This window comes from Nycticebus coucang, chromosome 10 (assembly GCF_027406575.1).
Source record: "Nycticebus coucang isolate mNycCou1 chromosome 10, mNycCou1.pri, whole genome shotgun sequence".
NCBI classification, from domain to species: Eukaryota; Metazoa; Chordata; class Mammalia; order Primates; family Lorisidae; genus Nycticebus; species Nycticebus coucang.
In genome coordinates this window covers 17,092,394-17,107,591 of record NC_069789.1, presented here as the reverse complement: position 1 = coordinate 17,107,591, position 15,198 = coordinate 17,092,394, and the positions used below count along the sequence as shown (strand labels likewise).

The following is a 15,198-nucleotide window of genomic DNA, read 5'->3' as shown; positions in this document are numbered from 1 at the left end:
GAGTGAGCCCCCACTTAATGGGCACAATGTAAGGGTATATGACACACGTCTTGGGGGCAGGACACAATTACAGCAGGTACTTTACCTAACAAACACAAACATCGTAACCTAATCTTTTGTACCAAAATATTAATCTGAAATTTAAAAAAAGAAATCATCTCAGTGGTGATCACACCATATCACAGATATCTTTTTGGTTCGGTTTGTTTTGTTCGTGCACATCATTTAACCTTGACCACTTGGAGGGCAAAGGCTACTTTGTACCCATTAGAAAATGCTGAGCTCACCTTCTTTGGTTCTCCGCTACTCTGGCCACATGGAAGTATTCCTCCCCTTTGCTCCCTTTAACGGGGTGTGAGTGGAAGAGGCCCATGTCACTTCTGCTCTAGAGCCTTCCATTGCTCTTGAGGACTCCCTAGTGTTCTCGTCCTTGTGCCATTGACTAAGGCTTGTACCGCAGATGGCACAGGTTCTCTAGGGTCTCTATGGAGCACAGCTCCCAGAAACTTCTATGGAACTTCAAGCATAAGAAAGAAACACAATTTTGTTCCAGGGAGCCTCTGACATAGTGCCGCTGTGTGTTACTATCCCAACCAACACAGTCTCCAAAGCACTTAGGGACATTAGGCAGCCTTTCAGCATTATGCTGTGATTGATTTCTGAATTATCAATAAATTTTAGCAAGTAGACCAATTTACACTTATAAATATATAACAACTGAGCATCAACCATATTTTTAAAGGAGTTGAAACTTAAATTCCTCAGATGAACATGTTTACTTAATAGATGGGTAAAGAGGTTAAGGCCCAAAAGGCCTGTCCAAAAGGCCCCCAAATACTAGCATCCTTTTCTTCTGAAGATCCACGACTCAACCTCTTCCTAGTCCTGAGAGCCTCACAAGAAGCCCAAATGAGCAATCTCAGGCATCTGCACAAACATGGTAAGAAAAACAGTCCCCCCACGCACCTGCCTCATTGTGGACAACTCCCATGGTCAGAAAGTTATTGCTCCAGATAAAGCAAAATCTGTCTTCCTATAAGTCCTTTACCTGGGCAGACCTCTTCCTATCATTCCTACTACTGTAACTAAAATTAATTCTTCTTCTACCTGATAGATATTCAAATACAGTCATGCATCACATGACAATGGGAACATGTTCTAAGATGTATGTCATTAGGTGATTCTGTCTCTGTGTGAACATCACACATGTGGAGGGTCACACAAACCGACAAGGGAGAGCCTACACACTGGGGCTGTGTGGAATAGCCTCCTGCTCCTGGCCTAGATAACTCTGCAGTACCTTATCGAATACTGTAGCAACTGTGACACAATGGTACAGCTTTGTGTATCTAAACATAACATAGGAACAGTAATGGCCTACTGCATATGTGTGACCTTCATGTATGCCCTCCAGTGTTGACTAAAACGTCATGTGGCATATGACTATAACCAAGGACAGTGATGTTTCCTTACCCAGGTGTTACACTACCAGAGACAACAATACTTAAACTACAAATACACCGTGTCTACATCCTGTCATTTGAGACAAGATATGAGTTTACTCTCACCTATGGGCAGAAGGGAGATCTTTGTCTCAGATTCTTAACAGGAGCTCATTCCCTAGTGGTAAAAATGGGCAATGTTCAGGGCACTTGCTTGGAGCCAGACCTGGCTATAGCACTGTGCACTTGTCAACACATTCAACCTAGATCGAATGAAGCAGATATTACCTCGCTGTCTCCGTTCTGTACAGATGAAGCAGGTACTAGCTTGCTGTCTCCATCTGTAAAGATGAAGCAGGCACTAGCTCACTGTCTCCATTCTGTACAGATGAAGCAGGTTCTAGCTCACTGTCTCCATTCTAGACAGATGGGGCAGGAACTAGCTCGCTGTCTCCATTCTAGACAGATGGGGCAGGAACTAGCTCGCTGTCCCCATTCTAGACAGATGAGGCAGGAACTAGCTCACTGTCCCCATTCTAGACAGATGAGGCAGGTACTAGCTCGCTGTCTCCATTCTAGACAGATGAGGCAGGTACTAGCTCGCTGTCTCCATTCTAGACAGATGAGGCAGGTACTAGCTCGCTGTCTCCATTCTAGACAGATGAGGCAGGTTCCAGCTCGCTGTCTCCATTCTATACAGATGGGGCAGGAACTAGCTCGCTGTTCCCATTCTAGACAGATGAGGCAGGTACTAGCTCGCTGTCTCCATCTGTAAAGATGAAGCAGGTACTAGCTCACTGTCTCCATTCTAGACAGATGGGGCAGGAACTAGCTCGCTGTCTCCATTCTAGACAGATGGGGCAGGAACTAGCTCGCTGTCTCCATTCTAGACAGATGGGGCAGGAACTAGCTCGCTGTCCCCATTCTAGACAGAAGAGGCAAGAACTAGCTCGCTGTCCCCATTCTAGACAGATGAGGCAGGTACTAGCTCGCTGTCCCCATTCTAGACAGATGAGGCAAGTACTAGCTCGCTGTCCCCATTCTAGACAGATGAGGCAGGTATAGCTCGCTGTCCCCATTCTAGACAGATGAGGCAGGTACTAGCTCACTGTCTCCATTCTAGACAGATGAGGCAGGTACTAGCTTGCTGTCTCCATTCTAGACAGATGAGGCAGGTACTAGCTCGCTGTCTCCATTCTAGACAAATGGGGCAGGTACTAGCTCGCTGTCCCCATTCTAGACAGATGAGGCAGGTACTAGCTCGCTGTCTCCATTCTAGACAGATGAGGCAGGTTCTAGCTCACTGTCTCCAATCTATACAGATGGGGCAGGAACTAGCTCGCTGTCCCCATTCTAGACAGATGAGGCAGGTACTAGCTCACTGTCTCCATTCTAGACAGATGAGGCAGGTTCTAGCTCACTGTCTCCAATCTATACAGATGGGGCAGGAACTAGCTCGCTGTCCCCATTCTAGACAGATGAGGCAGGTACTAGCTCGCTGTCTCCATCTGTAAAGATGAAGCAGGTACTAGCTCACTGTTTCCATTCTGTACAGATGAGGCAGGAACTAGCTCGCTGTCCCCATTCTAGACAGATGAGGCAGGTACTAGCTCACTGTCTCCATTCTGTACAGATGAAGCAGGTTCTAGCTCACTGTCCCCATTCTGTACAATGAGGCAGGTACTAGCTCACTGTCTCCATTCTGTACAGATGAAGCAGGTATTAGCTCACTGTCTCCATTCTGTACAGATGAAGCAGGTTCTAGCTCGCTGTCTCCATTCTGTACAGATGAGGCAGGTATTACCTTGCTGTCCCCGTTCTAGACAGATGAGGCAGATACTAGCTCACTGTCTCCATTCTGTACAGATGAAGCAGGTATTAGCTCACTGTCTCCATTCTGTACAGATGAAGCAGGTTCTAGCTCGCTGTCTCCATTCTGTACAGATGAGGCAGGTATTACCTTGCTGTCCCCGTTCTAGACAGATGAGGCAAATACTAGCTCACTGTCTCCATTCTGTACAGATGAAGCAGGTTCTAGCTCGCTGTCTCCATCTAGACAGATGGGGCAGGATCTAGCTCACTGTCCCCATTCTAGACAGATGAGGCAGGTACTAGCTCTCTGTCTCCATTCTAGACAGATGAAGCAGGTTCTAGCTCACTGTCTCCATTCTGTACAGATGAAGCAGGTACTAGCTCGCTGTCTCCATTCTAGACAGATGGGGCAGGAACTAGTTCGCTGTCCCCATTCTAGACAGATGAGGCAGGTACTAGCTCGCTGTCTCCATCTGTAAAGATGAAGCAGGTACTAGCTCACTGTTTCCTTTCTGTACAGATGAGGCAGGAACTAGCTCGCTGTCCCCATTCTAGACAGATGAGGCAGGTACTAGCTCGCTGTCTCCATTCTAGACAGATGGGGCAGGAACTAACTCGCTGTCCCCATTCTAGACAGATGAGGCAGGTACTAGCTTGCTGTCTCCATCTGTAAAGATGAAGCAGGTACTAGCTCACTGTTTCCTTTCTGTACAGATGAGGCAGGAACTAGCTCGCTGTCCCCATTCTAGACAGATGAGGCAGGTACTAGCTCGCTGTCCCCATTCTAGACAGATGAGGCAGGTACTAACTCTCTGTCTCCATTCTAGACAGATCCAGCAAGTACTAGCTTGCTGTCTCCATTCTGTACAGATAAAGCAGGTGTTAGCTTCTTTTCTCCATCTATACTTGATCACAGAAAAATGAAGGGCATCACCTAGGGTCACAAAGCCGGGAAAGGAACATGGCAGGCTAACATGCAGGTGATGCCTCTAACCCTCCATGCTCAAAGCTCTGTGGGTCAGCTGACCCGGCCCAGCAGAACCCCACAGGCCACAGGGCCCTCCTCGAGAATTCCAGTGCTGCAGGATCTATGGTGCAGGTATACCAACAGCCATGCATGGTCACCTTGCCTCTCTTTCCCAGGAGTAACTTTCTATTCGGTTTTACCAGTTGTTTGCTTTTAAAAGTTGAGTTGAGCAATGCAAGAGAAGAGGGGATATACTTAAGGCTGGCTTTGTTTCTTTCAACACTAAAACACATGAACTTCAAAAAGTGAGTTAAGCGACATGTCTGGGAATCTCAGCTCCCAGGTAAATCCTGCAGCCTCTGGTCTGGGCATGGTGCATGAGCCCCAGGCATGGCTGGGCCCCAAGAGAGCTACATCTACTCGGGGTTGGACAGATTCCAGTTTATCCAGAACTCTTCGTTCTCGGAGAGACATGATCTACATCCCAGTATAAAGAGTCAAAAAGAAGGAAGAAACTACCCATGCTACCCGAAGCCAGAGGGCCGAGTCTTGTGGCCTGTGGCAAGATTGTCACCAGGGTATGTTTCTGTTTGGTTATTTGGGAGGGAGGGGAGCTGGCCTTCATAACAGTATTCTAATTTTTGCCTCACTTGAGTCCACACTTAAATTTTTGATATAGAGAGATGCAGATATGTTGCCAAGATTTTTTTTTTTAATCTCTGAAATTCAGAGTTGAAAATTGACATTTAGAATTGGAAAAATATCATGTCAGCCTCCACTGGGTGCCTCTGTCCTTTGTGTAGCTGCCTCTCCCGTTCTCTTCATCTGACTTGCACAGCAATCCAGGAGACCTGCTACTTAGGTATCTTTGGCCCATCTTAACAAGATTAATTAGTTCACTAAAAAGTTAAACACCTGGTGAAGGCCAAAAGTGTGCTAGGCATCAGGCATCTGAAAATGTCTGAGAGAAGTGACCCATGGTTCATGGCTGCATGAAGAGGTTGGACCCACAATATACGTTTTTATTATTAAAAGAATCCCAGCCCTTTGGGAGGCCAAGTGGAAGGACTGTTTGAGGCCATAAGTTTGAGACCAGCCTTGACAAGACGATGAGACCCAGTCTCTACCAAAAAAAAAAAAAAAAAGGAGAAGGAAAAGGAGGAGAAAAATCATCGCAGCATGGTGGCACGTGCCTGTAGTCCCAGCTATTTTGCAAGCTGAAGCAGGAGGATCATTTGAGCCCAGGAGTCTGAGGCTGCAGTGAGCTATGATTGTGTCACTACACTCCAGCTAAGGCAACAGAGTGAGACCCTATCTCTTAGGAAATGTCTCACAAAGAAATGGCTTTAGGCACTTGCCAATGAAGTGAGTAGGAGCTCAGCAGGTAGAAAAGTATAGGAAAGTCACTCCAGGCAGAGGGAAAACTGAGCCAGGGCCCAAGCCAGCACATGGCTGAGGCCAACAGGAGTGAGGTGCTGGGGCAGCAAGAGCAGACCCGACAAGGGCTCGATTGTCAGGGCGCGGAACCTAGAGGAGAGCCTAAAACCAAAATGAACCATCGAGGAGTAACACTGTCTCACTAGTGCTTCAGATAATCCTGCTGGCCTTGCCAAGAACAAACTGGAGAAGAGAAACACCAAAGGAAGGCCATGGTGTAGAATTTCTTGTAAAACTCAGGTGAGAGACACATGGACGTGAGACAAGGCAGTGGCCACGGCCATGAGGCAGGTTTGTGACGGGGCTGAGACCTGATATGGGGATGGGGGTAAGGGAGCTGTGAAAGATGGCTGTGGCTTGTGTGAGGCTCTTCAGAACAGGGAAAGAAAATGGCCTCAGTACTGGACACGTCTAACTTGCGGCTTCCACTCATCACCCAGAATAAAGGCCTGCCTCTCTGCTCTGACTTCATTCTCTCCCTTAACCATAAATCAGATCACTGGGCTGCAGTCCCTAAGGGCCAACACAGGGCCTACAGGCATGAGGCTAGGAACGTCCGGCTGCAGGTGAAGAACTGAAAGTGATAAGACGCAACTGCAGGAATGAACAGGAAGGCCCTCCTTTGCGTGTCCCAAATGCCTGGTGAGTGAGCGCTCCACTTCTGTACTCCCATGTACGTAGGCATGCACATATGCACGCACACACACACGTGCAAACACACACAAACACATGTACATACACCCTACAATTACGACAGCCTTTCAGCAGGCCAGGCACTGAGTATTTCTAGCTAGTTTTTTTGTGGGGGGCAGAAAAGCCATGCCAACTTCTCAGAAAAATGGATGGACAACAACGTCTAAGGCCCTAGAAAGCTTGCATGTACCCAGTGAGTCCTAATTTCCAAAGAACGTACCTTCTCGTGTGAGCCTCAGAACAATCCTATGAGGTGTGGTTATCTCTAAACGAGACTGAGGGCCAGAGGTTTAATGGCCAGAAACGAAGTCTCTTGCCCCTTTAGAGGGCAGCTCCCACAGCAGCAGGATGGAGAGTGAAGCAAGCACAGATGAGGACAGGATCACCCCAAGGTAGGGCACCCCATTTTCATACCTCTCAGCCCCTTCCACACATCAGCCAGCTCTATCACCCCTGCCCCTAGTTTCCTGTTTCAAAGCAGAGCCCAGCCCAGCACACCAGCCTCAACCCAGCTGGCCAGTGGGATGCCAAGGAGCCTGGTAGAGAGCACAGGTGAGCACCTGAGCAGCAGGGAAGATGGAAAGGAGAGCAGACTCGGGTTCAAACTCAAGAACACGGAAGTGCGGCTGGCCACAAAGGAGCTGCTGCAGCCTCCAAGGGCGTCGGTCAAGCCCAACACCCCCTTTCCTGCCCTCTACCCACCCCACCATCTGAGGAAGAGAGGACACTGACCTTCAGCTGTCTGCGATTGCTCAGCAGGCAGCCGCGCAGCACAGGTTCCCACGTCCTGAACAGGGTGTGCTGGTGACAGGCATCCCCCCAGCTGCCGCCCTCATCACCAGCACCACCGGCCAACAGGGGGTCCAAGGCACAGGAGGAACTGCTGTCCACAACCAGGGAAGAAAGCACCCCACATTCTGGCCTGGGGCTGCTTGGCGCATCCCAGGCAGAGTCTGCAGAGCCCAAAGTAGTGGAGAGATGGAAGGGCGGAAAGTCATGTGCAGGGTCCTCACGGGGCCTGTCCAAGAAGCCAGCAGCTCTGGTGCCCATGTCCTGGGGGCTCTGACGAGGGTGCTCAGCTTCTCTGGATGGCGGACAGCCTTCTGCTTCCCCACGTTCCTTGGCAGAGCCCAGGGAAAGCCGAATGAAGCTAAAGCTTGAGGTAAAGGCTTCGTGAGAGCCAGGAAGGGCTGAGAGGGCTGAGGGGCCACTTCCAAGGCCACAGCTGTTGCTGCTCAACTCTGTTAGTGCCAGAGAGCCTGTTGCCCGGGCGCCAATCACTCCTTCACCACAGGCTGCAGCCCGGCCAGCAGCTGGGGCCTCACAACTGTCCATGGATGAAAACTCTTGCTGACACCCAGCGTCCCCAGGGCCTGAAGGCAGTCTAGTGCCACCTCTGAGCTGAATCCCAAAGCCTGCTGAGGTTCCTCTCACAGAGGTCAGAGCCAGGCCTGGGTGGCCCACAGAGGTCACAGTAGGCACTACTGTGTTCCTGACCAAGAGACCTGAACACCGGCCTCCCAGGTCAAGGCCACACTGTCCAACCCTGGACTGAGAATAGTGTGACTCCTCCCCACGCACCCCTGCTGGGACTTGGGGCAACATGCCCACTGCTGGGGAAGGGAACCTGATCCTGGGCCCAGTTGAGCTTCTCATGTAGCCAGGCCTCCGTGCCAGCCGCCTCCGGAAGGACACTGCAGGTGGTATGCGATCCGGGCTGCCTGAGAAGAGAAAAAGGCACCATAAACATGCCAATCTCAGAATCCGCTGGCACTGCATGGAGAGAACATCCCTAGGTTAAAAGGTCATCAGTCTGCTGGCTCAGTGGCCCCGAGACCAGCCCAATATGAAAGTCCTGACAATCCTCAGGAAGTGTTTGCCTTGAACGTGCCGAAATCAACACAGCATCTGGACTCCTCTGTTAGCAGAGCAGCTGGCACTGCTGAACGTTACGCCAGCAAGTCAGCATGAACACTGGAAGCACAACCCTGGCGCTCCTGACCCCTCCAGCATCCTGCCTGTTGGTCTATTATGGTGCATCAGCACTTTCATCCTGGGGTGGGTCTGGAAAGTACTTGATTTGAAACCAGGATGCCAGAGTGCTCCCCAAATGAGATCTAATCATCATTCCAGCCACCCATTGCACAACACGTGAGTTTTCATTATCTGCTACCCACGTCCCAGCACGCCCCATCTGTTGCTGTGGACAGTGGACGGCTGGCTATATAGCATGATGTAGGACCATCATTTCATCTCACACAGTGCATTACAGGAGGCCTGCCTGATGTTCTCCAAACCAGGGGCTGAGTTCCCTTCCTCGCTATGCTATAGGAAAAGGAACAACATAAAATTCTAACACTTCATTGCCCAGTTCAACCCCAATTGTACCACTTTCTGGCTGTGTGACTTTCCACAAGTTTCGTAACCTCTCTGTGCCTTGGTTTCCTCATCAGTAAAATGGCACTATGAACATACCTGTCCCACAGGATTATGGTGAGCATTAAGCTAAGTGAGTTACTACAGGAAAACAGCACCTGGCACAGTCAGTGTGATACAAACAAGCTATTATTTTTGCACTGCATAGCACTTAGCTGCTCATACTGTGTTTTTGTCTACAGAGATTTCACTTGTTCCCTACCAAGTGACCAAGAATTATAGCCTTCCCCTGAATTCTGAGATTCAGAATTGACCCCTGCAAGGGGCCAAGTGATTAAGCCAAAGTCCACTGATTCTATGAACCCACACGGTGATCTTACCCTAAGGGCCCTGCCACACCATAAATCAGGCATAAAAATAAAGCCAGGCAGCATTAGACCACAGCCTGTGGCAGGAAGTGGAACAAAGCTTCACTCCAAGCCCACACATCCTGCTTTGCCACCCAAAACACACACAGTATACGGTCCTGGAATCCTTGTTGTGGTAAGCAGGGATCAGATCACTAGACACTGATCACACTCCAGGATCCCCTGGAGCTATGAGCTTGGCACATACTAGTCCCTGGGGAACTGGGGGTGGCATTTCCCTGGAGAAATGAGCACAATGACCTACAGCCACCTGTGTCCTGACTTTGAGCAGCTAAGGACAGCAGACCTAAGATGTGCTCACCCAGCAATCTGTTCTTGCCAGAAGCGCCAGTGCCACCCAGTGTTCATAGAATTCCAGAAGCCTGCAGAGAAAGGAGGAATGGAAGAGGGCCTACCAAGGGGTGGCAGAGAAAATCAGAGTAAAGGAAGGGGGAGGCATTTAACTCCATAATGCTGGGAGAGCGGTACATTCTCATTTTATAAATAATAAAATTAAAGCTCAGAAGGCTTTAATTTGCCCCAGAACTCCCAGATCTGAACTGAGGCTTGTCTGATTGCAAAGCACGTGCCGTTCTATTCCCTTTGCCTCCAAGTATGTCTCAGGGTGATAGCTTAAAATGACAGCAAGGCAGAAGACACACTGATTTTTCTTCTTTCTTTGAGACAGAAACCACGTAAAGTTGGAACCAGGAGAAAAGGATATGATGGAAATGTATAGGATCATTAACAGGACAAATTAGGTTGCCTTGTGATCTAGTCCAACAGGAGCCCCGACCTTTCCCCTGGGGATTTCATCATCTCAGGACACGAAGCTCCCTGCACCTGCAGGATCTGGGCCTGACCTGCAAGAAAAGCAGGTTGCGGGTGGGGTGCCGAGGCAGGCTGAGAAGGACTGACACTCACATCCATTGAAAAACCAGCAAAGTCAAATCTGTCAGTGTAGAACATAGAGGTCTGGCATAATAATCAAGTAAATGAGGTGAAAGCTATGTTGATTGGTTTGATCTAACCACGTCAGATTGTATTAAAAAAAAATCAGCACATTGTACCCCACATATGCATGAATGTATTCATGATCTATGTGTATTTGACTTAATTAAAAAAAAAAAAAAAGAAAAGAAAAACCAGCAAAACATTTTCTAAAGAATAAGAAATCCAAAAGGAAGTCAGAACATTGAATTCTGGCTTCAATTGACAAAGGAAAACAAGTCGATAATTTCATATCTTGAAAATGAGTCCTATTACTGATTGTCTTTTGGCTTAAAAAAAATTTTAACTATTTTTTTTAATCCAAGTACCAGTGACCCCAATAACACTTCCAAAGTTAAAAGAACAAGGCTAAGTAGAAAATAATTTGTTTGAAATTTCATGTATTTTCAAAGCCTGAGGGCACTTTTGGCCTGAGCAGCTTTTCTAAAACCACTCAACCAAGGGTTCTGAAATCCCCTAAGCCAGGTCCAGTGGCCGCACGGAGAGGCAGCCCAGTGGGAGCCTGTGCTCCCGTGGGGGCTCTGGTGAACTGAATAAGCCCAGAAAACCAGACATGAGAGAAGTGTTTGCCCAACACAGAGGCCTTCCCAGTAGACAACCCGAGAGGCAGAGACTGCCACACACAACTAATGCTAATCTCAGAGGGCAGAGGCTGGAGCATAGCCAATTTGGAGGGCACTTCCGGTATGTGCTAGGAGAGACCTGACCTATAATCTTGAGAAAGACCCCGATTTCTCATAACCAAAGCCCATTTTTCCTACTCTTTTTTCTTCTCTCTCCCTTTTTTTTTTTTTTATATTTTGAGGATGGTTATGGCATCTCCTGTGACCAGAAATCAATTCCTGCTTAAGTTATCCTGCCCCAGATCCTACCAAACCACATGGCTGTCCTATACCTCACTGATTTTAAGATTCTGTGGGGAAAAAATTTGGCCTCCTAAAGGAAAAATGCTGGGAGTAGGAGGCTACTCCTGAGAAGGAACTGAACAGCAAGAGAAGAACAAGAGTATAAAGACTTGATGTAAATGTAGAGTGGAAGCATAAATGAATATATTCTTTTAGTGGAAGGAAATTTAATCCTGTTTAGCATGGCTGGAGCATCAGATCTTAAGATGTTCGGGTTAACCAAAGACTCAGAACCATAAAGAACACACACACCCCTGTGGATTAACTTGTTTGTGAAGAATCTGACTCCAGCAATACGCACCAACACACAAACACCACACTGACCACAAGTTCATCTTTTTTCAGTAATTCTGAGAGCACAGAAAAATTCTGAGGTGCCTCTGGGACACTGTGATAAGCATCAAGTGAGCAAGGCACATCCTGGGGTGGAATAAACCAACTTTTATTGTTTTTCCATTCTAACCATGCAGTCCATTTCAGCCACACAATTCCTCATGGACGAGACATTACCTGCCCCCAACTGCTTACGATGTCAGTCACACATACAACTGTTAGAGCAATGGGATGTGTTATTTCAGTCATGGTGGAAGGAGAATTCAACCTGAAATTAAACTGGTGGTGTAACTCGGTGAGCTCGCTTGGTTAACCGGATGGTTCATAGGCCTGCAGCAAAGCAGAGAAGACTCCTGGGTTCCAATTCATGTGTCGCCCTGAAAACCACTTCGTGAGACTAAAGGGGCAAGATGATGCCCACCTTTGATGAGAAAGAAGTGAAGGCTGTCACAAAGACATCTTTAATTTCTACCAGAAACAAAAAGGGGTTTTGCCTTTTGTGAAAATTAATACTGCAAGTCAGTTCCAGTGCAAATACATTTCATGAGTTACTCAGTTTAAACCCAGAAGCAAAAGAAGCTGAGGGCAATATCCAGAGGCCCCATCCTACTCTCTCCTATTAATAAGGCTGCACCAAAATACTAAGCAGAACAGCAGGCCTACTAAGTCTTGTCCATATTTGCAAACACCCACATACTCATTTGAGCCATAGAGCAGGTAACAAAAGGAGGGTTCTAGAACTGAGACAGAAGTGGAATTATCCCATTCTCCTTTCTTTATTCCCAGAAATGTACACAAACACGTATCAGACTAACATCTGATGAATCCCTACTTTGCTAACTCATAATATATGACATTCAGGGATGTATGTGGGTTTGGAATGTACCTTCCCTGCTATTCCCATAGGTTTCCACGGATTTTCCCTACTTTTTTTACTTTTTTTAAAATTGTGGTAACATATACATAGCATAAAATCTACCATTTCTGCCACATTTAAGGGTATAGTTGTGTGGCATTAAGCACATTCACAATGTTACACAACGACCATCACGACTGTCCACCTCCATCTCCATCTTCTCAAACTGAAACTTTATACCCATTAAATACTAATCCCCAAGTAACCACCATTCTACTTTTTGTCTCTATGAATTCATTAATTAATTCAACAACCTAAGCCTAAGTCTGGCCTAAAATTGGAAGTCCAACAGAAAGTACTCTATATTTTCTTTCTTTTTTCTTTCTTTTTCTTTTGTGAGACAGAGGCTCACTCTGTCACCCTGGGTAGAGTGCCCCGTGATGTCATACCTCATAGCCACCTCAAACTTGAGTTTGAGCAATCCTCTTGCCTCAGCCTCCTGAGTAGCTGGGACTACAGATGCCAACCACAATGCCTGGCTAGTTTTTCTATTTTTGGTAGAGACAGGTCTTACTCTTGTTCAAGCTGCTCTCAAACTCCTAAGCTCAAGCAATACACCCTCCTCACGCTCCCAGAGTGCTGGGATTATAGGTGTGAACCACCATGTCTGGCAGAAAGTACACTTTCAATAGCACGGTCAATGTACATGAAGAAACACTGTGTATGTATGTGCAACATAAAAATACAAATGTGTACAAATGTGTGTATGTTTATACACACACACATACATACACACACAGAAAGATACAGATATAAAGATGGGTACAGAGAGAGAGAAAGAATTCTACACAACCAGAGCCATCTTTCCTACTCAAAATCTGCCAACAGAGCAGGTCAACAAAGTAACTGCCAGATTCTTGCCCTGGGCCTGCTGCCATCTCCCACTCACACACTGATACTATCCATCTCTTTGAAAGGCGGATTGTTTTCCTAGGCATGATTATTCACCAGCTGTTCTTGGTGAGCAGAGCCACTTTACCCTGATCAAGCATTTCAGTAACCTTCAAAGCAGAGCGGACCACAGACACAGATGCCGCAGTTCCGTGGGCAGCCAGGAGTTGGTGAAAAGCAAAGCGCTGTTTTTCTGTCAGCCTCCTGGTCACGTAAAAGCTAGAGCTTTGCCTCCTGAGCTGCAGACATCACTTCCTTATAACAGCCTCCCAGACTAAAAGGATAAATACACATATACAAGAACAGCAAAAGAAGGATTAAACACAGCACACCTTGGTTTTAACAGGTAGAGAGCGGCGGAGGGGGAATGCAAGGGGCCTCAAGGATAATGTTCCGTTTATAAGCCAGCTGATACTGACACAGGTGCTTATTGTATTATTCTTAAACTGTACATGAAAACGTGTAATTACATAGCAATTTGAGGTCAACAGTCCATTTCTTAAGCCAAGTGGTGGTCATATAAGTACTAATTATATTATTTTTAAACATGTAAAACTTACATATAATTATATAGTAAACATACAATAGAGCCTCTGTATAAGTTGACCATCCAAGCAGCTGGTCAACTTAAGGAGGTGGTCAACATAAGGAACTAGGCCTACTGTACTGATATGTACATGTGGTGCATGTCTGGTCTATGAACATTAGGTCAACTTAAGGAGATGATCAATGTAGGAAGGTAATTGACTATGGTAATTGATTATGGAGATTCCATTGTATATAAATAAAATTTTTATAACTATCAAATATTTGAGAATAATCTTTCAACAAACTGGATGTGGTGGCACCTGCCCGTACTTCCAGTTGGATAAGTGATTAAGGCAAGAAGATCACTTGAGCCTGGGAGTTCAAGGCTGCAGAGCACCATGATCACACCTGTGAATAACCACTGCACTCCAGCTTGGGCAACATAACAAGATCCCATCTCTAAAAATAAATTAATTGGCACTGGCCCCATATGCCGGAGGTGGTGGGTTCAACCCAGCCCCAGCCAAAAAAAAAAAAAAAAAACTGCAAAAAATAAAATAAATAAAAATTAAATAAAAATAAATTAATTATAGGAATAATAATTTTTCAAAGTCATGGTCTCTGCCCTGAAGAAGCTCATAGCCCCATGGAGAAGACAGACATGTCAACAGGCAGGTATGAACTAGGCTGAGAGCAAGTCCCCTGCAGGAGACCAGGAAAGAGGACAGGAAGCACAGCCTCCCAGGGACAAAAAGCAGAGAAGGGTCATTGCCTGTGGAGGGAACAGCAAGCCCACAGGAATGAAGTGTGAAGGGCAGCATCAAGTGCAGCCAGCTCAAAGAACTTCAGAACAGCTGGGGCTTGGGCACAACTAGGCAGCTGTGGAGGGTGGGACATGCTGCAGGCTGGGACAGACCCAGGAGGTCTTACAGGTGGCAGCCCAAGAAAAGGGCTGAGGCAGGGCCTGTGCTGGAGGAAACAGAGTCGGAAGATGCAGCATGCAAGCAGTGAAGCTGGAAAAAGCTATGAGGCCAGCTGGGAAAGAGAGGTGAGGGCCAGGCATGTTGGCTCACACCTGTAATCCGAGCACTGTGGGAGGCCTTGGCAGGAAGATTACTTGAGGCCAGGAGTTTGAGAACAGCTGGGTAACACAGTGAAAAAACACAACTAAAAAATATTAGCCAAGTGTGATGGTGTGCACCCCAAAGTCCCAGCTATTCGGGAGGGTGACGCAGGAGGATAACGTAAGCCTAAGAGTTTGAGGTTGCAGTGAGCCATGACACCATTGCATTCCAGCTTGAGTGACAGAATGAGACACTGTCTCAAAAGAGAGAGAGAGATGAAGAAAAAGGAGGATAGATCCTAGATGAAGAAGATTCTGGGGAAAAAGTGACCAGAAACCACCCACAAAAACCATACTGGGATTCCAGGAGGTGCTGGCTGTGGAATGTCAGATGTGTTCCACGCATCCCAGATGGTC

The 15,198-nt window shown here is 47.1% G+C and overlaps 1 protein-coding gene across 1 annotated transcript in view; it reads right to left on the bottom strand.

The window, feature by feature from the left end:
- The window catches only part of LOC128597423 (disrupted in schizophrenia 1 protein-like), a 284,982-nt gene that overhangs the window by 165,582 nt on the left and 104,202 nt on the right, over nucleotides 1-15,198 (bottom strand). Inside the window, exon 3 of the mRNA XM_053607790.1 lies at nucleotides 7,084-8,072. Coding sequence (XP_053463765.1) covers nucleotides 7,084-8,072 — 989 coding nt within the window. The remainder of the gene's footprint in view (nucleotides 1-7,083; nucleotides 8,073-15,198) is intronic.